The 26424-nt window shown below is 45.9% G+C and overlaps 1 protein-coding gene across 1 annotated transcript; it reads right to left on the reverse strand.

Annotated features, from left to right (window-relative positions):
• Positions 1-1755: 1755 nt before the first annotated feature.
• Positions 1756-26424, reverse strand: SMIM20 (small integral membrane protein 20). The gene is made up of 3 exons (XM_029589804.1): positions 26232-26424; positions 17652-17708; positions 1756-2588 (listed from the first exon to the last, which is right to left on the reverse strand). The coding sequence occupies exons 1-3, from the start codon at positions 26341-26343 to the stop codon at positions 2551-2553; spliced, it is 207 nt and encodes a 68-aa protein (XP_029445664.1). The 5' UTR covers positions 26344-26424; the 3' UTR covers positions 1756-2550.

Raw genomic sequence — 26424 nt, forward strand, 5'->3', positions numbered from 1 at the left:
GGATTTTCTTCTTTGAATTTGATCTAACGTTTGAGAGCGTGCAGATAGTCCCTAACTGCTATGGAGACAGAAAATACTGAAGAGCTGCACTTCCTGCAGGGGTATATGTACTAGGGGCTGACGTCAGATTGAAATCTGATCAGTCTCCAACTGCTAGCAGGAGTACACTATACCCATTGGTCCTGAGTCCATCTGCTACACGCTAGGAAACAGAAATTGAGAGACTCTGCCTGGGGGGCAGGGTGATAACTATAGCTGCACATGCTATGTAGGGCATGTTTGAAAGTTCTAGAATCTTTGAGATCAAAGTTCCAGGCTCCATTCGATGATATCCCCCATGTGAGGACTACCATTCTGCTTGTCCTGGGAAAAATGGTGGCATACCCCAGAACATCTCTGGGGCAGAGTTCCTTTTTTTTTTTTTTTACACAAGCAAAGTTGCTCCCAGACTGCGATTTACAGGTGCATGCGGTGGTTTAGAAAACAGCACGTTTTCACATATGTACTATTTTATGCATGCAAGTGCTAAATATACACATGTACAGTTTGAAAATTCACCTTTATATTGGGAAGGATAGTGGCCGGCCAGCTTCAGGCCTTCTCTTGCAGCACCTAGATTGGTCCGGTTAAGTTAGCTGACTAGCATTACAAATCAATGCTAGCCCCATCCTAATCTCATCCCCAAGCCCACCCAGATTTTAAATCTGCTAAATGATTCTGGCTGGCCCAGTCAATTCGCAAAGACTTTGGTCTAACCAGGTAAGTCCTTACTTACCTGGTTAGATCTGTTTTAAATATTGACCTCTTAATATCTGGACTGATGAAATAAAGAACTTTAGTTGTAATGGAATGAAAGTGAGTTAAGGATGGATTTGGGGAGGGACAAGAAGGGTGCAAAACTGACATCTTTCAAAAAGAAATGCATGGGGGTATTGAATTGAGCCTATCTACAATGGCACACTTTCAAGGTGTGTGGTTATAATTAAAAAGCAATACATAAATTGTAAATTTATTTGATAGCTCTTTCATCTCATTTGCCTAATGATTTTTTTTTTTGGTTACTTTACTTGTACGTGAAGTGTCTGTAGTTCCAAACCCAGGTAAGAGGTAAATCCCACCCTTGATCACACTTTATTCATTGTAATAGTGCTATGCAATAATACAATGAAGAAAAATACTCTCACATTAAATCACTGACCCCCACTTTACACAATATGCAGCCATCTTGTGTTGGAAAATTCCACTCTAACACAAATAAGCAGGAACTGGTTACTGAACCCTAGAACCAAACATTTAATTGAAAATAATGAACTTATGATAAAAAAAAAATCTAGTGTTGTTTATGCCATCTATGTGGAAGTTCAGCTAACTCCCTAATCCATGCCAGAAATAATTCTCTCTTCAGGCTGTCTGGAATAAAGCCAGCATTATACATTGTCACACAGTAAAATTATATATATGAAATACCTGCATGATATTGCAGAAATAAAATAAATTACTACGAAGTGCTTTAAAACACTCAAGGTCATTTAATAAAATTAATATAAAACATGATTTAAGGAATTTTTATGTACAAAAACTTTACTACATTTTGAGGCATAGTAATTCATCAGGACACTAAAATCCAGACAGAAACATAGACAATTTTGTATGGGCTGCACAATATTCATCAGTGCTGCATGTTGCCCTGTCATTGTAGTTCTTCCCTTGAGCAATTAAGAGTGGTGCCTTTGCTGAGTGAATTCACATTTTGGCTTTTTTTTTTTTTTTTTTTTAATAGGGGTGGCGTTCTTTTTAGGTGTGACTATTTTTTACATTTGAGGGGGGTTTTTTTTTCACTCTTCTTGTAATTTATATCATTCAGTTTAAATTTGTCGCCCCACAAAAATTCACACAAACTCTGGTACCCATATCAACCTGTGATGGGGATAAAAACATCTGCACTATCAAAATTGAATAACTAGGGCCCCTTTTAAGCAAATGAAAAGTATGCAAACCAACCCCATCAGTTAACCCTGCAATACTTATTAGATGGCAGCTGTGTCTTACAGCTTTTAGCATTGTGATGAGACTATTCCAAACTAGCTAACATGGTGACTGACACAGATGTTTACACCTAGATTTGACTGTTTCCTTCCAGATTGAACAGTAGCTCATACCTATTATAGAGATTTCATGGTCCTCTGCTGTCATCCAGAGGAAAAGCTCCACTGCAGGCTGCTAAAGTGTTCCACATCTGGCTACACCTGAATGCAGTTATGAATTTACTATCGTCATTTCTAAAATAAGGTGTACTTCATTTTCAGTAATTTGTAAGCATAAAGTAATTACCCTGCACCCAAAAAATATTAAACCAAGATTTGGTAGCATTTACAGAGAGCCAGTGAAGGAATAGGATTGCTACTAGGTTTTGGAAGGGGCAAAGGGAATAATGTGCAACAATGTTCATTGTCCAGTCAATCTTGCATGGTTTTAAATTCTTCAAGCATCTGTCGAAGTATAAAAACATGTGCTCGGAAAGAATCCATCTTCATCGCTTTGCCATCCGATTTACTTCCTTGCGAATGGATCAGACCACACTTTTAAGCCTACAGACAATACAATGCAAAATAGTTGTGGATTACAGTAAATTATACAAAAAAAACCCAAAATTAAAATAAAATATCAGTATTACACATATAAATGACTACTGGAATTTAACACCCTCTTTCATCCATATGAAATCCTGATGGGCTTCATAATTTAATGGTCTGGCAACATATAGCTCTGGAATAAATAGCCAGGCAGCATACTTCTAGTGGCAGGTCTACATGAAAGATTCCAATGGGGACTGAACAGAGGGAACAAAGCTATTATTTATTAGCAAGTTACAGTTGAATAAACTGGATGGAGTACAGTGACTTTTCCATGGGTGACACAGCAGCTAAGTGGAGAAGAAGTCAAGATGCAGGTTTTCTCTAACACTCTGGTTCAGTGCTCTAAGCACAAGCCTACATTCAATCTCAGAATATATTCAAATACCCTTTACTGCTTAGGAAAGCACAAACCATTAATGTTAAGCTGTTGATCACAGAGAGTTTCTAGTACACAAACCCCGTCCAATGGGGTATATATCAGTCACAAAAGGCAGAATATAAATACATTTCCTTAATTTTTTATATTTAAACACTGGAGGATAACAGACAGCAGGAACAGGACTCAAGATTTCCTGTATTATTTAAAGCTGTCTGATAAAATGTATACAGTTTGCAAACCAAATGGCATGGAATTTGTGTGTTCTGTATATCTTGCTCTAAGATTTAGATTTAAAACCACCTAGGAATTGGATTCAGATGGACAGCCAACATTAGGCCCTGACTTTTACAGTCTGTGATACTGATAAGCAGACCGAAGGGAAAAGCACAGAACTGCTTCTATGACCAAGACCAAAAGCAAAGCACATCAAGCAGCATTGTCTGAATTATCAAGGCTGCTCACCCCATAAAAATGTTGTCAGTAGTATTACTACCCTTCACAAAGTTTGAGGGTAACCTGCACAGAGCGGCAGTCACTACCATAAGATACCTGCTGGGTAGATTGGATAGACCATTTGGTCTTTTTCTGCCGACATTACTTTGTTATTATGGGTCTTTGTCACACCTAGAAGAACTTTTAAAGGGGCGGGGAGTCAAAAAAAAAAAAAAAACCCAAAAAGGAGTACCAAAACCCATAGGGGTAGATTTTAAAAAAGTGCGCCTTCGCGTACTTTTGTTGGCGCACCAGGCGCAAACAAAAGTACGCTGGATTTTAGTAGATACGTGCGTAGCCGCGCGTATCTGCTAAAATCCAGGATCGGCGCGCGCAAGGCTGCCGATTTTGTGCAGCCGGCGTGCGCCGAGCCGCGCAGCCTGCCTCCATTCCCTCCGAGGCCGCTCCGAAATCGGAGCGGCCTCGGAGGGAACTCGCTTTCGCCCTCCCCTCACCTTCCCCTCCCTTCCTCTATCTAACCCACCCCCCCGGCCCTATCTAAACCCCCCCCTACCTTTGTCGGGGGATTTACGCCTCCCGGAGGGAGAAGTAAATCCCCGTGCGCCAGCGGGCCGCTAGCGCGCCGAGACGCGACCTGGGGGCGGTTCCGGAGGGCGCGGCCACACCCCCGGCCGAAACCACGCCCCCCTGCCCCCGAAATGCCGCGCCGATCGGCCCCGCCCCCGACACTTATGCGAGTCCCGGGGGCTCTGCGCGCGCCGGCAGGCCTATGGAAAATAGGCCTGCCGGCGCGCAAGGCCCTGCTCGCGTAAATCCGCCCGGATTTACGCGAGCAGGGCTTTTAAAACCCGCCCCTTAAGGAATAAGGCAGACCTATCACAAGCATATACAGATTGCTGGTGAAACCCCATTTTGAGAACTTTGGTCAGTTCTGGAAACCACATCTACAAAAGGACATTGAAAAGGTGGAGACAATGCACTACAAGCCATACGTAGACAAAACTTAAGAGTTAAGCAAATATTCTCTAGAAGAAAGGCGGGAAGGGGTAACTGTGCTAAACACATGCAAATACATTCAAATATTTACAAGAAGGTGGAATTTTAAGCTCAAAAGGAAAATAAATGTCTTCATTGAGATGGGGTGGTGGGCACCTAGAATGGACTTCCAGCAGAGGTGGTACGAATCAAAAATGGCAAAATGCAAACAGGCTTGGGACAAACACAAAATAATCTTATATCTTTTGTTCCTCCATCCCCTTCTCCTATTTTTGTGAATTACTGAGAGTTTGTGCTGTGTGCTTTTACTAATCTTATTTTAGAGTGCATCTTGCTGAAAGAACTAGCCAAAAGTATGATCATGGGCACTTGTCCCAGAGACAATAACACCGCCTTATTCAATTACCAGCATTTTTCTTCTTTTAAGGCATCTTAAAAGTGCCTGGTGATCACAGACTGGAAAGTCTCATCTGTAGCATGTGTAAAATTCTCAGCTGACCATGAAAAATATTTGTGAATTTAAGATGACTAAAAAGCATAAACAGTTTCTGAAGAGCTCTTCCAATTACTAGAGATCCACTTTGTATTTGTGTATATAAATACACACACACAAATTTCAACATCTGCATATCAGTAATGGAGATATCGCTAAACTGGTAGAGTGCGCAGCCACCATGGAAAGGAAACTGGTAGGACTGCCAATGACAATTGTGCCAAGGCTGCTGGGGGAGTAGTGCTAGTAGGCTGCAGGAGCTCTGTTGGGTCCCACTAGATGGTGTGGTGGGACAGCTGTGGGGCTGGTGCAGTGGAGATTGTGTGGCTAGGGAAGTGGTGCAGGTGAATCAAAGGGGATGCAACAGGTGCAATGTTGGGCAGCCAAAGGAATAACCCCTAACTATATGCCTCAGATTTAAAATGTAGAGATTACTTACCTGATAATCTCGTTTTCCTTAGTGTATGCAGATGGACTCAAAACAAGTGGGTATTGTGTGCTCGTGCTAGCAGTTTGGAGACGGATCTGACGTCAGCACGGGTACATATACCCCCGCAGGACGTGCAGCAATTCAGTAATCTTCCTTGCAAAAGCTTTATGGATATGTGTGTAACTGACCGATCGATTAAATGAACAGGATTACCCTGACCGATTGATAGTAGCTGGAGACTGCCAGTATTCTCAACCGGAAGGCGTCGACACCCGGCAGGTGGATGCCCTATTATAAGAAAAACATGGCTTACCATGAGTCTGTGAATCCCCATGTATGTCGGCAGCCGGGCGGGATGCTGAGTCCATCTGCATACACTAAAGAAAACGAGATTATCAGGTAAGTAATCTCTACATTTCCTAGCGTGTAGCAGATGGACGCAAAACAAGTGGGATGTACAAAAGCTACTCCCGGACTAGGCGGGAGGCTGCCTGAGGTCCGTTCAGGATTGCCCTCGCGAATGCTGTGTCTTCCCTGGCCTGGACGTCCAGACGGTAGAATCTGGAGAAGGTATGGAGGGAGGACCACGTCGCCGCTTTACATATCTCTGCAGGCGACAGCATCCTAGTTTCTGCCCAAGAGGCTGCTTGCGCTCTGGTAGAGTGAGCCTTGACCTGTAGAGGCGGTGGTTTCCCTGCTTCTACGTAGGCTGCCTTGATAACTTCTTTGATCCAGCGGGCGATGGTTGCCCGTGAGGCCGCTTCCCCTTGCTTCTTCCTGCTTCTGACATTTCCAGGTATCTGGACAACAGCCTGCCGATGTAGAGATGGCGCAGTATTCGACCTTCTTCCAACTTCTTCAAACCTTCCGTGGTTGGCAAGGATATGGTTTGGTTGAGGTGAAAGTGTGAGACTACTTTGGGTAAGAAGGAAGGAACCGTGCGAAGATGGATAGCCTCTGGAGTGATTCTGAGAAACGGATCACGGCAGGACAGTGCTCTGAGATGTGGCGTGCTGAACACACAGCCAGCAAGAACACCAAGGTTAACACATGGAGAGACAGGCCTCAAAGGGGTCTGAAGGCGGATCCCGCTAGAAATTCCAACACTAGGTTGAGGTTCCACAGGGGCACTGGCCACTTCAGTGGCGGACGAATGTGTTTGACTCCTTTCAGGAAAAGTGAGACGTCTGGGTGTTTGGCAATGGTGTTGCCGTCACTCCTGGGACCGTAACAAGACAGCGCTGCCACCTGAACCTTGATGGAGCTGAGGGACAGACCCTTCTGAAGTCCATCTTGCAGGAAATCCAAAATGATAGGGATTTTAGTGGCATGTGGATTGGTGCTGTGAGTGTCGCACCAGGCTTCAAAAACTCTCCAGACCCTTATATATGTGAGTGATGTGGAGAACTTGCGTGCTCGGAGAAGTGTATCTATTACCGGCTCCGAGTATCCCCTTTTCTTCAGTCTAGCCCTCTCAATGGCCAGACCGTAAGAGAGAATTGAGCTGGATCCTCGTGTAGGATGGGACCTTGCTGCAGCAGGTCCCTGTGTGGAGGCAGGGGTAGTGGATTCCCTGCCAGTAGTCTTCTCATGTCTGTGTACCAGGGTCTTCTTGGCCAATCCGGGGCCACTAGAAGAACTAGGCCTCTGTGCCGCCCAGCAGGGGCCATGGGGGAAAGGCATATAGCAGGATCCCCTGAGGCCATGGCTGTACCAGGGCATCGATCCCCTGGGATAGCGGATCCCGCCTGCGGCTGAAATATCTGGGTACTTGAGCGTTGGACCTGTCTGCTAATAGGTCCATGCCCGGCGTCCCCCCACTGATCCACAATCATCTGGAAAGCTGTGGGCGACAGCTGCCATTCCCCTGGATTTAGGCTTTCTGTGCTGAGGAAGTCTGCCGTGGTGTTGTCCTTCCCGGTGATGTGAACGGCGGAGATGTCCTGGAGAGTCGCTTCCGCCCAAGTCATCAGGGGGGCTATTTCTAGGGATACCTGTCGGCTTCTGGTTCCGCCCTGTCGGTTGATGTATGCCACCGTGGTGGCGTTGTCTGACATCACTCTGACCGCTCTGTTGCGAAGTCTGTGGGCAAATCGCAGGCACGCTAGACTGACTGCCCGTGCCTCTAGTCGGTTGATGTTCCACCTCGACACTTCTCTGTTCCACCGCCCTTGGGTGGTGAGTTCTTCACAGTTTGCTCCCCATCCGTTCAGGCTGGCATCTGTAGTGAGCAGGGTCCAGGTTGGGGAGGACATTCTTGACCCCTGGCTCATGTGGCCGGGCTGCGACCATCACCGTATCTGATTCCGCACTCTGGCTGGTAGAGGTAGGTGTGTGGTGTAGTTCTGTGATCGTGGGCTCCACCGAGATAGGAGGGCGCGTTGTAATGGTCTCATATGAGCCCGCGCCCATGGTATCACCTCCAGAGTGGATGCCATAAGGCCGAGGACCTGTAGGTAATCCCAAGCTGTGGGCCGGATGGCGCTCAGCAGGGCCTGCAGACGATTCCGGAGCTTTAATTTTCTCTTGGAGGTCAGGCTGACCATTTCTTCCTGGGTGTCGAATCGGACCCCTAGGTATTCCAGCGACTGAGAAGGCTGTAGGGAACTCTTGTTCAAGTTTACTACCCATCCTAGGCTTTCCAGAAGAGCAATAACTCTGTTGGTTGCCTGGTGGCTCTCCTCCGGTGACTTTGCCCTGATCAGCCAATCGTCCAGGTAGGGATGGACGAGGATTCCTTCCGTCCTGAGTGCCGCTGCCACTACTACTATGACCTTGGTAAAGATCCGCTGCGCGGTGGTTAACCCGAAGGGTAAAGCTTGGAACTGGAAGTGCTGATTCAGGACTTTGAAGCATAAATAGCACTGGTGATCCCGATGGATTGGGATATGCAAATAGGCTTCCGACAGATCTAGGGAGGTGAGAAACTCCCCTGGCTGTACCGCATTCTTGACAGACCGCAGAGTTTCCATGCGAAAGCTGGAGACCGTAGGTGTCGGTTGACTGACTTGAGGTCCAGGACGGGCCTGAAAGTGCCCTCCTTCTTGGGTACTATGAAATAAATGGAATAATGCCCAGAATTTATCTCCCCTGCAGGCACTGGGATTATGGCTTTTAGGGCCAGGAGCCTCTGCAAGGTAACTTCTAGTGCTGCCTTCTTGAGAGGTGAACAAGGAGATTCCACAAACTTGGCCGGCGGAAGCCGAAGAAAATCCAGGTAATACCCTTCTCGGATGATGGCGAGGACCCACTGGTCCGAGGTAATCTCGATCCAACTGCGGTAGAAGAGGGTTAGCCTGCCCCCTATGGCTGCTACCCCCAGATGGGTCAGTTGATTGTCATTGTGGATTGCGGCCGGGACCAGAACCAGAGCCGGTTCTCCTCTTGCTGTGCTTAGCCCGAAAGGGCTGGTTTCTGGCCTGAGAACGAGGTGCTTGGTAGCGAGCCCTGTAAGGGTTGAAGCGCTGAGAGCTTCTACCTCTGGATGGTCTAGAAAAAGAACGCTGGCTCCTCCTCGACCTGTCTTCTGGTAGACGAGGTAATGGAGAGGCACCCCATTTATTAGCCAATTTCTCGAGATCGTTGCCGAACAGTAGGGCTCCCTTAAAGGGCATTCTTGTGAGGTGCGTCTTGGAGGAAGAGTCGGCCGCCCAATTACGTAGCCAGAGCTGTCTCCTGGCTGCCACTGAGGATGACACTCCCTTGGCTGCCGTACGGACGAGGTCGGAGGCTGCGTCAGTGAGGAATGCGAGAGCTGATTCCATGTCTTCTCCAGGGGTGTTGTTCCTAGCTTGTGATAAACAGGAACGCGTCACCACGGTGCAGCAGGTCGCGATTCGTAGGGACATGGCTGCTACCTCAAAGGCTTGTTTCAGAATGGTGTCCATGCGCCGGTCATGTGCATCCTTGAGGGCCGCTCCCCCCCTCAACCGGAATGGTGGTGCGCTTCACAATTGCGTTAACTATGGCGTCTACCTTGGGGCACGCCAGCAGCTCCTTGGACGCCAGGTCCAGAGGGTACATGCCTGACAAGGCCCGACCCCCTTTAAATGCGGCCTCCGGCGCAGTCCATTCCAGATCGATTAGCTGCTGTGCTGCTTGTAGGAGGGGAAAATGGTGAGCCGTTTGGCGCAGGCCCTCTAACAGGGGGTTCATTTTAGGGTCCCCTGGGGTGTCCTGGCCCGGAAGAGCCAGTTCTGATAGGCATTGTGAGACCAGGCCTGGAAGATCCTCTTTCCGAAAGAAGCGTCTCATGGTCCAATATGGTTCTATCTCCGAGGGAAGAGCTCCCTCCTCGGGGGGCTCCTCATCTTCCTCGGAGCAATCCGAATCCCCAAAGTGGGGCTTCCGGGTGGCGAATGGCCGTGCCTAGGTCTCGAGGGTCCAGGGGCCGGATCATCCGGAACAGAAAAGGCCATTCGAGGAGCAGATTGCATCTGGACAAAGGCGTGGATCCCCTTGAATAATTCCACCCAGGAGAGTGAGGCCGGATCTGGCCTTAGGGGCACCAGGTCTCTCGGGTTCCCTGGCTGCTCACCGCGGCCTGCTAAGTCCGGAGTGTTCCCTGAGGAACCGCTGGGCTGGGACCGGTCCTGTCCTGGAACTCCCATGGCCTCCTCACATTGGGCACATAGTGAGTCTGCTTCCTCGCTCTGTGTGGCTCTGAGGTTGCATGCTGAGCAGAGGCTTAGAGCTCTTATGCCTGATTCTGAAGGTGCTGGCTCTGCGGGCGTATGGGCTCTCTTATGCTCCATATGCTTTGCAATATGTATCGCCTAGTAATATGCGCTTGTCTTATGAGTGTGCGCTTATCAACCTGCGCTTAGCTGCATGCGCCTATGAACAGGCGTTTTATGGACGTGCGCCTACAAACGGGCGTCTTATGGACGTGCGCCTACAAACGGGCGCCTACCAACGGCGTCTTATGAACGTGCGCCTATGAACGTGTGCCTACCGATGGGCGTCTTATGAACGTGCGCCTATGAATGTGCGCCTAACCTAGCGGCGTGCGCTTAGCCAGCCTGCGCCTATCCGCATGCGCTTAGCGACGGGCGCCTATCTCAGCGTGCGTACAACAACATGCGTCTAGGTGGCGAAGGCGAGTAGGCAGGTAAATGGCGACCTCCTTGGCGGGCTGCCACGTAGGCAGGCCCCGCAAATCCTCACTTCCTCGGAGACCACAGTAAAGATGTACGCCTTACCTTGTCTTCGGCGCTTCCCGGCTGCGACCCGGGCGGTCTCTGGCTGTGGGGGGAGAGGGTAAGTACCTTCACCGCCGCGCTCGAGGAAGTGCACCCGCTGCTTCTAGGCCACGCCCAAACTCGTCTCGCTCTGGGGCCAAGTCCTCGCCGGGACCGAGGCTGCCTCTATGCCACGCCCGAGCCCTTCTCACTCAGGGGCTAGGTCCCTGCCGCAAGTCGGCCACCGGACCGAGGCTCCTACCTCCAAGGGACCACGGAAGTCAGCTTGGGAAACTCAACTGGGGAGGGACCGAATGGTATCACCGCAGGAGTGCGGGGCTCGTCTTCAGTAGGTTTCTTCTAGGAATTTAGTCGTTTAGAATTTGGAAACACGCTCAGTGAGCGTGAGGTAGCTCCAAGCTTTGGAGACGGAAATTACTGAATTGCTGCACTTCCTGCGGGGGTATATGTACCCGTGCTGACGTCAGATCCGTCTCCAACTGCTAGCACGAGCACACTATACCCACTTGTTTTGAGTCCATCTGCTACACGCTAGGAAAATATATTTTTGTAATCTGAAAGAGCAAGATAAGACACTTCATACCTCAAAGCATATAGTAAACAAGCAAACAGAATCACAAGCAGAGATGCCAAGTGTAGAGGTGGAAGTTAAATTCCAGGGGCTGCTAACATTACTTGCAGGACAGTTCAGGAAAGGCAAGGACTTTGGCAGGTCTCATTTCTTTCAACAGATACCAGAGGCTACCACCAACTGAAGGATGGTTGGGAAAACATGGTATCATCAGAGCTGTCACCACTTCTACTGCTGTCCAAATAGATTTCCTGATCCACAGTGAGGAACCGGTTTAGTGTGAAAGATTATGCAGATCAATTCTCTCAGGAAGCAGGTGGCAGAACTCAGAAAGGAGGTGGCAAGACTGAGAAGCATCCAGAAGAATGAGGACTACATGGATGAAGTGCTTACCAAGGCATCGAAGATGGAGAGCTCAAGCAGAGGGGGAAGGTCAAACTGGACCACGAGATGACAGCTAGACCCAGATTACTACAGTTACTAGACCCTATACCATGGCTCAGATTTCCCTTGAACTGAAGAACTGGTATGCAATCCTAGAAATGGAGGAGGAACCAAAACATGCAAACCCCCAAACTGCGGGCTCAACAACCACGACACTTAAGAGATGGAGGGTAGTGGTGGTTGGTGACTCGCTTAGGAGGGGCATAGAGGCATCCACCTGCCAACCAGACATGGTGTCCCAGGAAATGTGATGTCTGCCAGGTGCCAAAATCCAAGACATTACAGAGAGAATGCCGAAAATCCTCAAGCCTACTGACTACACTCAGCTGCTGCTCATCTATTTTGGCATGCACAATACTAAAACAAAATTAAACATGCAATGTTAATTAGTAACTTAAGAATCATGCTGTGATAATATGAACACGAGTTTCTTTTCGTACAAGGACCATCATAACACCCTTGCCAGATTACTTAGAAATTTTTCACCTTATGACAAATTTTAGGTCTGTTTTAATCATTGGTCCCACCTTAGTCCTTTTTGTTAATTTTTTTATATTGCACATAAAAGCAAAGAAGCACTTCCTTGTATTTCTGAAAGATGGAAGTGCCCATCAAATTCCTTGATAAGAAGGACATTTCCATCTATTTAGGTTTTACTGCTAGAGGATTTCAATCAACTGGATGCTGATTGGTACGTGCCGGCTGCAGTGTCTTCCAGAAGCAGGGATAGCCTGGATTCTCTGCAAGGAGAACTGTTGTGTCAGCTGGTAAGGAAACCCATACAGGAGGGGGAATACTAGATCTGGTGCTTATCAACAGGGATGGTATCTCTGATATAAAGGATGTCATCTGGCATCTAGTGATCACCGGATAATATGGTTCAGTATAAGGGTGCAAGAGATGAAGATTCATTCAAAGGCGAGGGGCCTAGACTTCAGGAAAACTAACTTTCTTAAAAAAAAAAAAAGGGGGGAGGGGGAGGCCAGAGTACCTCAAGCAGTCATTAATTGGATGGGGAAATCCTAGGGAAGATGTCCAATGAGCAAAACTAAAAAGATTTTATAAGGGCAACTAATCTTTTTGTTAGGAAAACAGGAAAGAGGCTGCTATGGTTTTTTGGGGGTTTTTTTGTAAAGAAGAACCTGAAAAGGTGAGGGAGAAAAGAATCATAGAATGAGGACGACAAGTGACAATACCTGGGAAAATTAAGAGAAACTGGGAAAGTAGTCATGAAAGCCAAAACTGAAATAGAAATAGAAACATAGAAACATAGAAATGACGGCAGAAGAAGACCAAACGGCCCATCCAGTCTGCCCAGCAAGCTTCACACGTTTTTTTCTCTCATACTTATCTGTTTCTCTTAGCTCTTGGTTCTATTTCCCTTCCACCCCCACCATTGAAATATCTAGCTTGATTAGTTAGGGGTAGTAGGGGTAGTAACCGCCGCAATAAGCAAGCTACACCCATGCTTATTTGTTTTACCCAGACTATGTTATACAGTCCTTATTGGTTGTTTTTCTTCTCCCCTGCTGTTGAAGCAGGGAGCTATGCTGGAAATGCATGATGTATCAGTCTTCTCCCATGCTGTTGAAGCAGAGAGCCATGCTGGATATGCATCGAAAGTGAAGTATCGGATACAATTGGTTTGGGGTAGTAACCGCCGTAACAAGCCAGCTACTCCCCACTTTGTGAGTGCGAACCCTTTTTTCTTCTCCCCTGCCGTTGAAGCAGAGAACTATGCTGTATATGCATTGAAGGTGAAGCATCAGGCTTATTTGGTTTGGGGTAGTAACCGCCGTAACAAGCCAGCTACTCCCCTCTTTGTGAGTGTAAATCCATTTTACCACATTTCCTCTTGCTGTTGAAGCTTAGAGCGATGTTGGAGTCACAGTAAGCATGTGTATGTTTATTGAATAAGGGTATTGTCTCCAGGCAGTAGCCGTCATTCTGGCGAGTCACCCACTCTTCATTGGCGGCCTCTTATATATTAGTGATAGATATATATATTAGTGATAGATATATTAGTGATAGAAGGAAGTGTAAAAGAAGCAGTGTGAGACTGTTAAAGGGGAGGAATATGTAGACACTGATAAGGAAAAGGCAAAATTGCTTAACAAATTTCTATTCGGTGTTCACTGTGGAAGGAGGCCTGGATCAGGACCACATAAAACAAACATAAATAAGACTGAAAGCAAGGTAAACCTCAAATGATTTTCGGAACAGTGTGTTTGTGAGGAGCTAATTAAACTTAAAGTAGATAAGGCAATGGGTACTAGGGGAACTTAGAGATGTCCTGGCAGCTCCGCTGACCTTTTCAATGCTTCTTTAGAGTCAGGAGTATTTTCCAGAGGACTGGAGATGGGTGGATGTGGTTCCAATTCATGAAAGTAGAAGTAAGGAGAAGGCTGGGAACTACAGACCAGTCAGTTTGATCTCTGTGAAGCAAATTAAGGAAATTGCTGCTAAAACACAGGACAGTGAAGTTTTTGGAACCCGCTGGTTTGCAAGATCCAAGGCAACATGGTTTTATCAGAAGTAAATCTTGCCAAACGAATCTGATCAATTTTTTTGATTGGGTGACCAGAATGTTGGATTAAGGAAGAACACTGGATGTAATATACTTGGATTTTAGTAAGGCCTTTGATACGGTTCTGCAAAAGAGACAAACTGAACATGCTTGGTATGGGACCTAAAGTGACTGACTGGGTTAGAATCTGGCTGAGTGGTAGGTAACAAAGTACAAAGGATTGTCAGGAAAGGTGAAATTCTTTTAGGCACAAAAAAAACAAAACAAAACTGGATCTTAGGGTGATTATAGCTGATAATGGCCAAACAGGTGGATAAAGTGATGGCAAAAGCCAGAAAGATGCTTGGCTGCATAGGGAGAGGAATGGTCAGCAGAAAAAGGGAGGTGATATTGGCCCCTCTGTAGATCCGTGGTGGGACCTCACTTGGAATACTGTGTGCAATTCTGGAAACCGCACCTTCAAAAGGATATAAACAAGATGGAATCAGTCCAGAGAGCGGTTACTAAAATTAGCAGTGGTCTTCATTCTAAAGCATATGGGGACAGAAAGATCTAAACATCTAAACTCTAGGGGAAAGTTGAAATAGTGGAGATATGATCGAGATATTCAGATATCTCAAAGGTGCACAGGAGGTGAGCCTGGTTTGGATGGATGACAAAAGGTTAAACTTTAGAGAGCCAATGAGGAAAATACATGCCAAAGGACAGAATGGTGGATGACTGCATCAGGCTTTTAAAATGGTGTGTGAAAAGGGTATATAGCAACCATTGTTACAACTCTTAACATCAGTGGTTATAGCCGCTTTAGAATTACACAAAAATCTAGGGTAACCAGTATGGAACAGTCATGGTTACAACTAACGATGACGATTTTTGGGATACAGAGAGGACAGTGGTGGGAAAAAGGGTTGAGAAGATGGGTAGAAGATATTACGAGTGCTGATAATTTAAGTATAAGAATTTATATGCTCATCTATCCAAAGATATAAAAACACAAAAAAATTCAGGTGGGCAGACAATGGGCTAAATGGCCCCACTTCCTCCCCCCTCCCCTCACTCTCTCCTCCCTCCCTCCTCTCCTCCCTCCCTCCCACCTCGCCTGGTGCGCGAACAAAAGTACGAGATCACGCAAATTTATAAAATCTACCCCTATATATTGCAAACCAGTATGCTCTTGAAGTAAATTTTCAAAGTCACAATTCATTATTTCTCTGCAGTTTTGTAAAGTAAAATTAAAAATGGAAAAATGCTACTTGCATAACTATTCAATTCCTGGGTTGTAGAAGGTACAAATTCACATAGATGAAAGATTTTGCCCTAACAATTGGCCTCTACCTGTGAATCATTAAAAAAAAAGAAGTCACCTTTTCTGGATAAAAGACCCCTAAATTCCAGAACCATTGGTCAGATTGTGAATCTGAAGGAAAGCTGTGAAAATGAAAACCAAAAAGCATTCTAAGGAAATTAAAGATAAAGTTACAGACATTAACAAGAGAGGAAAAGGCTACAAAATAATATCCAAATGCTTCAATATCCCAGTGAGCACTGTTAGATAAATTGTGAGGAAATGGAAGTTGCATCATACCACCCAGACACAGCCTAGACAAGGCAGTCCCTTAAAACTCAGCGGCGGAGCAAGGAGACCTATGATGGAAGCCACATAGAGGCCAACAATCACGTTGAAGGAGCTACAGAGTTGGTTGGTTTTTATATACCGTTGTTTGGTGCGAGCCTTCACAACGGTTTACAGAAATAACAGATTACATAAAACATAGCAAAACTGATTAAATAAACTGATTACATTATGACAAAAACTTCAATGGTGTATAGAAAAACATCCGTTTACAACAAAACTAGAGTACTGAATACATTATGACAGCAAATTAGGAAGGTTATGGAATGGGGAACATTATAGGTAGTGCAAGGGGATATGGGTAATTTGTAGGTTTGTCGAAACTATAAGGGGAGTAATAAGTAGAGGGGAGAGAATTATACTCTAATGTAGTAGTCCATGTTAATTGATGGGGGGGTTTGGGAGGGTGTAGATCTGTGCTAGTGGTGATTTTTTTTATCCTATGCCGTTTATATAAGTTTGCTCGAAGAGTTTTCTAAATAGTTTTATGTTGCTCTGCTTTCATAAGTTTTCTGGTAGAGTGTTCCATAAGCTTGGTCCTGCTAGAGAGATTGCTCTGTCCCATACTGAGGTAAGTCCGGCAGAAGTGATTGTGGGTATTGCTAGTAGTGCTTTAGTAGTTGATCTTGTGTTGTGCTGTGGGGTGTATATTTGGATTACAGAGTTTAGCCAGTCGATTTCTTTTCCATAAATTGACTTGTGTAATATGGATATTTATTTAGTGGCTGAGACTGGCGTGGAGGTGCACCAGTCATCCATATCAAGAGCTCTGCATACAACTGGCCTGCATGGGAGGATGGCTAGAAGGAAGCTATTACTGAAGAAAAGCATGCCTTAAGTTTGCCAGAAAGCATCAGAGTGACCCAGCTAAAATATGGGATAAGATTTTGTGGTCAGATGAGACAAAAATGGAGCTTTTTGGCCAAAATTCCAAATACTATATATGTGCCACAAACCTAACACTGCCCATTCCTCAGCAAACACCATGCCAATGGTAAAGATTGGGGGTGGCAGCATCATGTTGTGTGGATGCTTTTCCTCAGCAGGGATTGGGCATCTTGTTAAAATTGAAGGACGGCTGGATGGTGCAACATACAAGGGATACTGCATGATAACCAACCTCAGTCTACTAAAAAACTAAAACTTGGGAGAAAGTTCACCTTTCAGCAAGACAGTGATCCCAAGCACAAGGCCAAAGCAAGACAGGAGTGGTTGAACAACAAAAAGGTGAATGTTCTACAATGGCCAAGTCAAAGACCACATCTCAATCCAATTGAGAATCTGTGGCACCATTTGAAAATTGCAGTCTGTACGCATCATCCAACCAACCTGAATAACCTGGAGCAAATCTGCCAGGAAAAAAATGGCCAAAAATCACTCTGAAAGCTGGTAGAAACTTACCCCAACAGCTTAAAGATGTTATTGCAGCAAATGGCAGGTCTACCAAGTACTACTCTGAAGGAGTTGAATACTTATGCAAGCAGTTTTCAAGTAGGATTTCAATACATTGCCATAGACAAAATAAGATTCTATTGGCCTTCATTTTTACATCTGAAGAATATGAGCATCAGAAAATTCTTAGCTTGTCAATTTGCAGATGATAGAGCAAGGTGCTTAGTATTAAAGAAAACTTTCCTTTAAAAAAAAAAAAAAAAGTTTCACACATCACATAATTAAAGTTGCCATATTTAATTAAAATGGGGGAAGAAAATTAGAGAGTATTTTCTGCTTCATAACAGCACCAGCAAAATATTTAGATTTTAGTGAGTGAGTTGCAAGGTTATAATGTCTGTCAGAATCCCTGATAAATTATGAATGATCACCCAAAACAGAGAACTAGCTTGTTTTCTGATCAATGGCTAGACAAATACATCCTTGTTAACTTTACCTGGTGGCTGAACATTTTCTTGAATTATACCAGATCGATTTTCTGCCTGTTCTTTTTCTGATAGGAAAAAAATGTAAAAACACAAATAAGCATTTGTAGTTTTTGTATTTCAAGCCTGTGGAGCTGCAAATTAAACAGTTGATATAGGTCAGCCCTGTATTTTAAATCCAAAATAACCCACTCAATTCTGTAAATTCATAGACTGGACAGGTTCTGTAGTATTACATTGAGAATGAGCAGACTAGAGGGGCTTTGGTGTCCTTATCTGCTGTAATTTTCTCTGTTTAACTGTTGCTGTCCAACATTCTTGCACCTAAGGATCCTCCGGATCTCTCCCAGGCTTTCTGGAATGCCGTTACTATTTTGGATTCCACCATTCCCACTGGGAGCCTGTTCCATGTATCCATCACTCTGTGAAGAAGTATTTCCCGAGTCTAAATCCTTGACCCAGGTGGACTTGGCAAAGGCCCCGCTAATTCATGGGAATAAACAACAAGGAATTGGATCTGCTCTTTGGGAACTGCCAGGCACTCCCTAAAGACCTGGATTGGCCATTTTTGGAGATAGGATGCTGGGCTTGATGGACCTTTGCTCTGACCCAACATGGCACATTTTATGTTTTTATATACCTCTTCTACAATTTCCTTTTATTTGAAAAATGTTTATTTTTTGCAATATTTATAACTTTCAAATATCTGAATATATAATTCTGTCATCTCTTTCAGAGTACATAAATTCAGATCCTTAAGTCTCATGTGCAGACTCTTCTGCTCTGTCATAGATTACCATATTTTAATACAACCTCCAGACCTAGACACAGTTATAGAGGCACCTGTACAGAGGCATTATTTTAGCTACAGGTAATACTTATGCACCCTAGCATTCCCCTGGCTGTTGTCCCAGAGTCTCGTCAACCACACAGCTAGCACTGTTGATTGGTTCATGATGTTGCTTTATCAGAAGACTTGGACACAGCCACTATACATTTATGAATTAGTCTTACAATGTTGTGTATATTTTGTCCATTGCTCATTTTCCTGAGACAGCATCATCATCACAAACTACCATTGGGTCTATTTTTAGTGGCTGGTTGGCACTACTGCATTGCAAAACTGGCAAATTTCCCAGTAGGCTGGTGCAGAAATTCAACTCTGCTGTCTACTTTCTCTCCTTCCTCTTTGCAGCACTGTCAGAAGCTACTTTTCTGCCCACACTCTCTCCCATTCCATATGGCGGTGAAAAGCCACTTCACTCTCACTGTTGGAACTTAGTGACCATAATATGCAGATCCTGCTTCCAGCAGGAGATGGGAAACAACCCATGGAAAGATAAACAGTGCCTGTAGGGTAGGATGGGAGGGCCAGAGAAGCAATCAAAAGCAGACTTGCAGGAATGAGTTTTCTGGGATGGATTGTGAAAGCAGTTCAAAAGCCAGTTACTTCTTAATCTGGTTTTTACCACATCCAGTTGAAATACATGTACATACTTTAAATTTGTAAATATGAGTGATCCTAATGATGATGATGGTTCAGGTCGGCTCTAAGTAATATAAAAAACTGGTAGGGATCACATAGTTTTGCCTTGAACATCGCCAAGACAAATATTGTGTGGGTAGAGAAACTAGCACCCTCCCCCGCCGGTCTCCAAATAATATGGGAAGATTACAATATACCCGTGCAGTCTGAAGTTAGAAATAATATTAGATTCTGGCCTCACTTTGCAGTCCCATGTAAAGTTAGTAGCCAGGACAGCATTTTTTAAATTGAAAATGCTGAAACCTTTAAAATGTCTTCCTCCCACAGATTTGTTTAAATCTATTCTCTAGTCTAGACTTTAGTACTGGGGCAGCTTGACTACTGTAACCGTCTATGGGTTGGTTTACTAGGTAAGCTGTTTCGGGTACTGCAGCTCGTTCAGTATGAACCTGCTAAACTTGTTAGTGGAAGGAGATCTTGGGAGCGTATCACCCCTGCATTAAAGGAGTTCCTTTGGCTCCCTGTTAAGACCCGCTCTCATTTTAAACTAATGGTTTTACTGCATAAATTGTCATACATAGGGAATGACTGCATAGTAGGCAGCAAATTTCTGAAATATGAGCCCTCTGTACACTGCACTCTGAAGGGATAGGGCAACTGATACTGGGACGGAGTATACAGACAACTCCCTCTATTCTACCTTAAGGTGCTCAGTTCAAGGTTTTAACCTCCTTAAGGCAGAACCCAGGCCTAGAAAGGCTTGAGGAGGCCCCAGGGAGCTGATAGGACCTCGCAATACACCAAATCAGTGGACGTTTACCTGTTAAGTTGTGTCAGACGCAAGGTGAGCTATTATCTTGATTCTTGTATCTTTGAAGCACTGTAAATAACTATCTGCACCATAACTAAGTTGGTCCAGTTTTAATATATTCATGAACTATTCCTGCAGCCACAGCAGACCTGAATATGCTACTTGTGATGTTAGGAAGTGGGATTTTTTTTTGTGCTTAAGTGGGAAGCACAAGTGAAAAGCTTCCAAGAAGAAGCTTGCTTGCAGAGTTTTTTTTTCCTGGGGCTTTCTGAATTCAAATTTCTACTACAGCAGGCCAAGGGGGCTATCCACTGGGCAGAAGGGATCAAGAAGTAAGTTAGTGCCAGACAGGCCAGCAGGTGTTTTTTTGTTTTCTCTGCCTTGTATAAGTTATCTGTTTGGGAGCTGGTACCTAAAGGGAGATAAAATGGTCACAGAACAGCAATAGCTGTTTGGGAGCTGGTACCTAAAGGGAGATAAAATGGTCACAGAACAGCAATAGCTGCAAAACACTGTACTAACACAAATAAATAGACAGTAGCGGCTACAAGCCCAACTGACACAAGCTGCAGTCTTGACTCAGCTGGCTGAGGCCCTGAAATTGGCTATGTTCAGTGGAATGAACGCAAACCTAACAAAGCAACTGATGCTCAGCATCCACAAATGCAATTGTGATAACCTTCTTAATCCAGCAGACTATTGTAACCTGCGATGCCAGCTCACCCTGTTTACTCCAACCATAGAGTATAAACAGCCGGTCTTTCTTCCTGAAAGGTTTAGAAACCTCCAATACCTCATCATATGTCATTTGATACCCTAGGTCCGTAACAGGCGCTATTCATCCACATCTCTCTCCCTGTCCAGAGTTGGCAGGGAACTGATTGATTCAAGTGACAATCTGAGACAACTTTGGCCAAAAAGACGGAAATGTTTGCATCTGGGCTACCTCCCGGAGACGCTCACAGAGATGGTTCCCGGAAAGACAGAACCAGAAGTTCAGAAACTCTACACTCAGAACACCATCCTCTGGTAAGTAACTTCAAGAAGAGGTTACATAGTCGTTGAAAGGTGGGACCCACCAGAAATCCAGAACCAGATTAAAACTCCACAGGGCACTGCCAGCTACAAGGGGGGATGAAGATGCTTCACCCCTTTCAAGAACCAGGCCATAACTGGATGAGCCAACAAGGGTTCACCATTCACATGACCTCAGAAACAGGCAAGAGCCATCACCTATACCTTCAAGGAATTAAGGGTCAAGTCCTTAAACAACCCCATCCTGCAAAAATCCAACTCAGTGGGATTTAACCAAACAAGGATGAACCCCTCGTTCCTCACACCAAGGCTCAAATACTGGCCAAATGTGAACATAGGCTAAGGAAGTTAATAACTTTTGCGCTCTAAGCAAGGTGAAAATCACAGTAGTGGACTACCCATGCTTCAGCAACTGAGCCCTCTCAAGGACCACATTGTAAGACAAAAATAACCTTTGAGAAGAATAGGCCCTTGTCATAACAGATCCCTTGTAGGCCTGTAATCGGAGAGGAGAGTCCATTAGAAGCCTCCGCAGATCTGCATACCACAGCCACAGAAACGGGCAGTCCCAGCGCCCACCATGAGCTGGAATGCTTTGTTATACAATCATCTTTCTCCTGGTCTCCGTCTCCTGCTTTGGGAGCATGCTTGCTAGTGGCTGTTTACCTTTGTGCTGCTTGCTGTATTAAGGTATATTAGCTTGGCATTCCCCCTAACTTGTGTCAGCGCTGCTTGGAGGCTCAGGGAGAGTTATCTCTGAATGCTTTTACTGAGCCTGCCCTTCCCAGCATGATGGGGGAATGGGCCAGTCAGAGGTTTTGCATGGTTTTGGGGCTTCCCCTAACTGGATCATCAGCAGGGGAAGGCTTCTCAGTGGGCACCGGACAGACACCCCCTGGTTTTGGTATGGACCATGGCAGCATTCACGTGCTTTTCTTCACCAAGTCTGCCGCAAAACAATTTGGTGGCTTGAGCAGCCTTTTGGCTAGGCCCCGCTCGCAGGTTTTGCTCAGTCACCAACGTGGTAGGCCTAAGAGTTCAGGATTGCAAACTGTGGATCCCTGCATGCCTGGTGCCACAGGTAAGCATCTGAGTACGTCTACACCTGCTGCAGGTCACGCTGATAGGGACCCAGTTGGCACGGACTGTGAAGGTGGCCCTTACTCCCAGGAGGATGGGAAATTCCTCCGGGGTTAAAGCTGTATAGAGAAGTGTTGCGCTTCTTTCATAGAGATGAGTTGCCAGCTTGGATCACCCAGGCACTGAAGATGCTGGGGGTGCCGGATGCTGAAGCCAAATAAGAATTCCATTTAGATTCCGTACATAAAGCATTATGGATGCTATTCAAGAATTGATTGATCCTGAATGGGGTGCCCCGGAAGCTAATTTTAAAGGGAGATGAGCCTTGGTAGCGCTGTACTGCCTGGAGAGAGAGCAGTTGCGCTTTTTGAAAGTGGATGCACTGGTGTCTACTGTTACCAAACTCCCTGTGGAAGGGCGAGTGTCTTAAAGGATGTGCAGGATAGGAGAACTGAGGCTATCCCTTAAGCAGGTCTTGAGGCGGTGGCAATGAATTGCAGATAGCCTCTTGCTGCTCCCTGGTGGATCGCTTTTGCTTATGCTCTCTTAGAAAGTTGATGAGTCTGGAATGTCAGGGCAGTGCCCTACGGCTTCACCACCCTGGATACGCCCGATCTCGTCTGATCTTGGAAGTTAAGCAGGGTTGAGCATCAGCCATAGCTGATTAATTGGTGCTGAGACAATTTCAAAGGCTAATCTTACGAAATGGACTTTTAAATGATCACTCTTGTTTGGGAGTGAGTTAAAAAAATAAAAAATGGCCAATAAGTGGTTACCAGAGGATTTAAAGCAGGAGCCGCGCTTCTTCGGCACGATATGTCATGCTAGGGGTGTTCAAACATTTTCGACCTTACAGAGGAGTGACTTTGGGTAGGTCTCCGTCCTTCATCCCAGGCAGCCCAGATGGGGTGCGGCCTTGAGTGGTGGTGTCCCCCACCCCCCGATCCCCTCAATAAGGGTGTGCTGAACCACTCCCAGGAACAGGAGGATAGGGGGTCGCCTGTCTCTCCTTTAACTCAGTGGTGGATCAAGATCACGTCAGACCATTGCGTTCTGGAGAGAAGAGATGGCTATGTTCTGGAGTTTCTGGTGTCTCCCTTCAGCTCTCCATAGAAGAGAGAGAGGAGTGTCATTGTCAAGACTCCTCAGTCTGCAGGCTGTGATCCCAGTTCCCATGTCACAAGATAAAGCAGGCCAATAATCCAATTACTTCATTGTACCCGTGAAAGGCAGATCCTTTCGCCCATCCTGAATCTCAAGGGAGTCAACCGGCTTTTGCAAGTGACTCGTTCCCACATGGAAACCTTATGCTAGATGATAATGGCAGTACAGCCGGGGGAGTTTCTTAAGTCTCTGGATTGTCAGAGGCATATCGGCATATTCCCATTTGGCTGGAGCATCAACAGTTTTCTGCGTTTCGCTGTTTTGGGTGACATTATCAGTTTTGAGCATTACCCTTCGGTTTGAACACCATGCCCTGAACCTTCTCCAAGGTCATGGTGGTGGTAATGGCAGTGTTGAGAGAGGATGGCATTCTGATCCACGTGTACTTCAACGATTGGCTAATTTGGGCAGAGAGCCATGAAAGAGAGTTTTCAGGCCTCACACAAGGTGATTTCCTTGCTGCAGGAACTAGGTTGGGTGAACTTGGTCAAGAGTAATCTGCAGTCATCCCAGACACTGGAATATCGCAACGTTCGTTTTTGACACAAAGCAAGAAAGGGTGTTCCTGCCGGGGGGGGGGGGGGGGGGGGGGGAGAGGGTTGTTTGCATTCAGAACCGATGGTGCAGGTGCCACTACTGACAGAAACAATAAACCCAGTGGTGTGGTCTTATGGTGCATGGGTTGAGGGCAACCACCCGAGAGGTGGTTCTGTGAGCAAGGGCGCATGTGTGTCCTCTTCAGTGCACACTATTTGCACATTAGAGTCCACAGTCTCAGGTCTACTTGATACAACTTCAGTTACCAGTGGAGATCAGCATACATTACAATGGCTGTTGCAAGGCATCATCTAATGAAGGATGTTCCCCCTACGAACACCAAACGTGCTACTACGCATGACAGATGCAAGCCGCCAGGATGGGGGGCTCACAGTCAGGAGTTGACAGTGCAGGAATGCTGGAGAACAGAGGAGTTCATCTGAAGCATCAATCAGCTGGAAGCCTGTGCTGTTCGGTTGGAATGCTTGTGAACTGTCAACCACTTGCAGGGTCGAGTGGTCCAAAAGATGTTGGACAATGCGATGACGATGGCTTGCATCAATCGCTAGGGAGAAGCCAAGAGCCAGGAAGTGTTGCAGGAAATAGCCCAACTCATGGAATAGGTGGAAGTACATCTTCAGGAGGTCTCAGCCTCATACATTGCAGGAACAGACAATGTAAGAGCTTTCTCAGCAGACAGTCTTTAGGAGCATGCTGCTTTGTGCTTTTGCATGCCACATAAACAAGCGTGGACAGAGCACCCAAAAACTAGGCCTGTCCAATAAGCATCCAAAATATAGGTGCACAATACATGTACAGGTAGGCATCCACCTAAGCGCACGCTGCCAGACACTGTTTCGTGGCAGACTTGTGCGCAGGAAAGCGCACAAATGCCACTTTGGCCTACCAGGCGGTGTCTAAGCAAAGCCTGACAGTGGAGCCTAGCCAAAAGTCTGCTCAACCCGCCAAGCTGCCACGACTCCCCAAGCTCCCTTGGAAGAGGGAAGGGATGTTGGATCGGCGAGTCAAGGCTCAGAGACCAGAAGAGGAATGTAAACCCCCTTTTTTTTTAATTTATTTTTTTTTTTAACTCTTTACCTGAGCTTTACCTGTCCTAGTACAAAGTCAGGGCCTTCATTGCTGCACTCAGCTTCCTGCACCCACTAGCCTCTCAGCTGATTCTTTCTCTACAGCTAAGTCCATGCCAGAAAACCAGCTATCAGACAGAGGGACTCATCTGAGGGAAGGAACCGCAGATATCATCTCAGGAAAACTTGACTGAGGGAGGGACAACAATGTATCACCACAGGAGACCAGGGCAAACTAATGTCCTTCTTTTCTCCGTTCATTTTCTATTTTTTTTTTTTTTTTAAGCAATCTCCAGTAGGGAGATGCACTTGCACCATCTGCTGGAGCCAGAGTATACTGGCGGGCTGATGTCAGTGCAGGGTTATATATACCGTGACATCAACTTTGCTCCTTCTCCATCTGCTAGTTGATTAACCTGTCTGAAACTGATACTGTGCAGTAGACTGGGGGTGCAAAAAGAGAGGGGGCTGCTGATAATGCTGGCAGGGGTGTGTGGGAGAGAGGGAACTTCCATTGCTGAGCAGATAGGGTAGGTGAGGATTAAAAGGGGATGGAGGACAAGCAGTGGGAGGAGGGGTCAAGTAGAGAAAGAAGAAGACATAGGGCAAGAGGAAGGGGTGATGCAGGGCAAGGAGTATGGGGAGAAAGAGGACACAGAGTCGATTGGGGGTGCAGGGCAAGGTGTGGGGGAGAAATAGAAGAATTCAGGGCACACAGTGGAGGGGAGGAAAGGGATTACTGGACATGGGTTGGGGGAAGAGAGAGACGGATACTAGAGAGAGGGGTACTTTATTGAAGCTACCACCACTATAAGGACAGTTGTGCCTTTGCTACTAAAGAAGATAGTACTGTCAGAGAAGACACTGGTAAATGAAAAGGGGTGAGGGAGGAGGCTAATTCTGTATATCTCCCCCGTGCAGAAAAAGCTAGTCCCAGCTCTGCATATTCTTAGAATGCAAACTCCTTGGGGCAGAGACGCTGAAACGGGGTCAATTTATTTGGTACAATGCTCTGCACAAGTGGGGATAATAATCAATTGATCCAGCCTTTTCCAGCACATAACTCTCTACTATGAAGAAACACTTTTGTGGACAAGTCTGAGCCGGTCATTAAAATGTCTCCCATTCTGTGCCCATGAAAACTCAATCAGCACACACTAATAGAAACTTAACGGGACAATTTCCTTTGATCAGTTCAGTGCCTTCTAACATCTTCTTAGGTGGTAGGAACTTTTTTTTTCCCCACTTAACACACACACACACACACAAACAAAATCCAGATATACTTTTCAGAAGCAAATTCTATTTCAGTTGTTAAACTCCTTAAGTTTGAACTAATCAGTTCTTCCGTGCATCCAGGTTTAAAGAACAAAAAGTGACTGCCACTTACTGTATTCTTCTATGTACATCTTAGGACGAAAAAATATTGGGTAAAACACAGCTGCTACAGCTGCCGTAAAACCACCAAAAATCAGCACCCCTCTGATATTCCGTGACATCATGAAGCACCAGATCGGAGTCCCGGAGCTCTAAAGCGGGGCGATTAATAGCAGCAGTGGGGAAGCATGGGCTAGCCGCGCCCC

This window comes from Rhinatrema bivittatum, chromosome 1 (genome assembly GCF_901001135.1).
Source record: "Rhinatrema bivittatum chromosome 1, aRhiBiv1.1, whole genome shotgun sequence".
NCBI classification, from domain to species: domain Eukaryota; kingdom Metazoa; phylum Chordata; class Amphibia; order Gymnophiona; family Rhinatrematidae; genus Rhinatrema; species Rhinatrema bivittatum.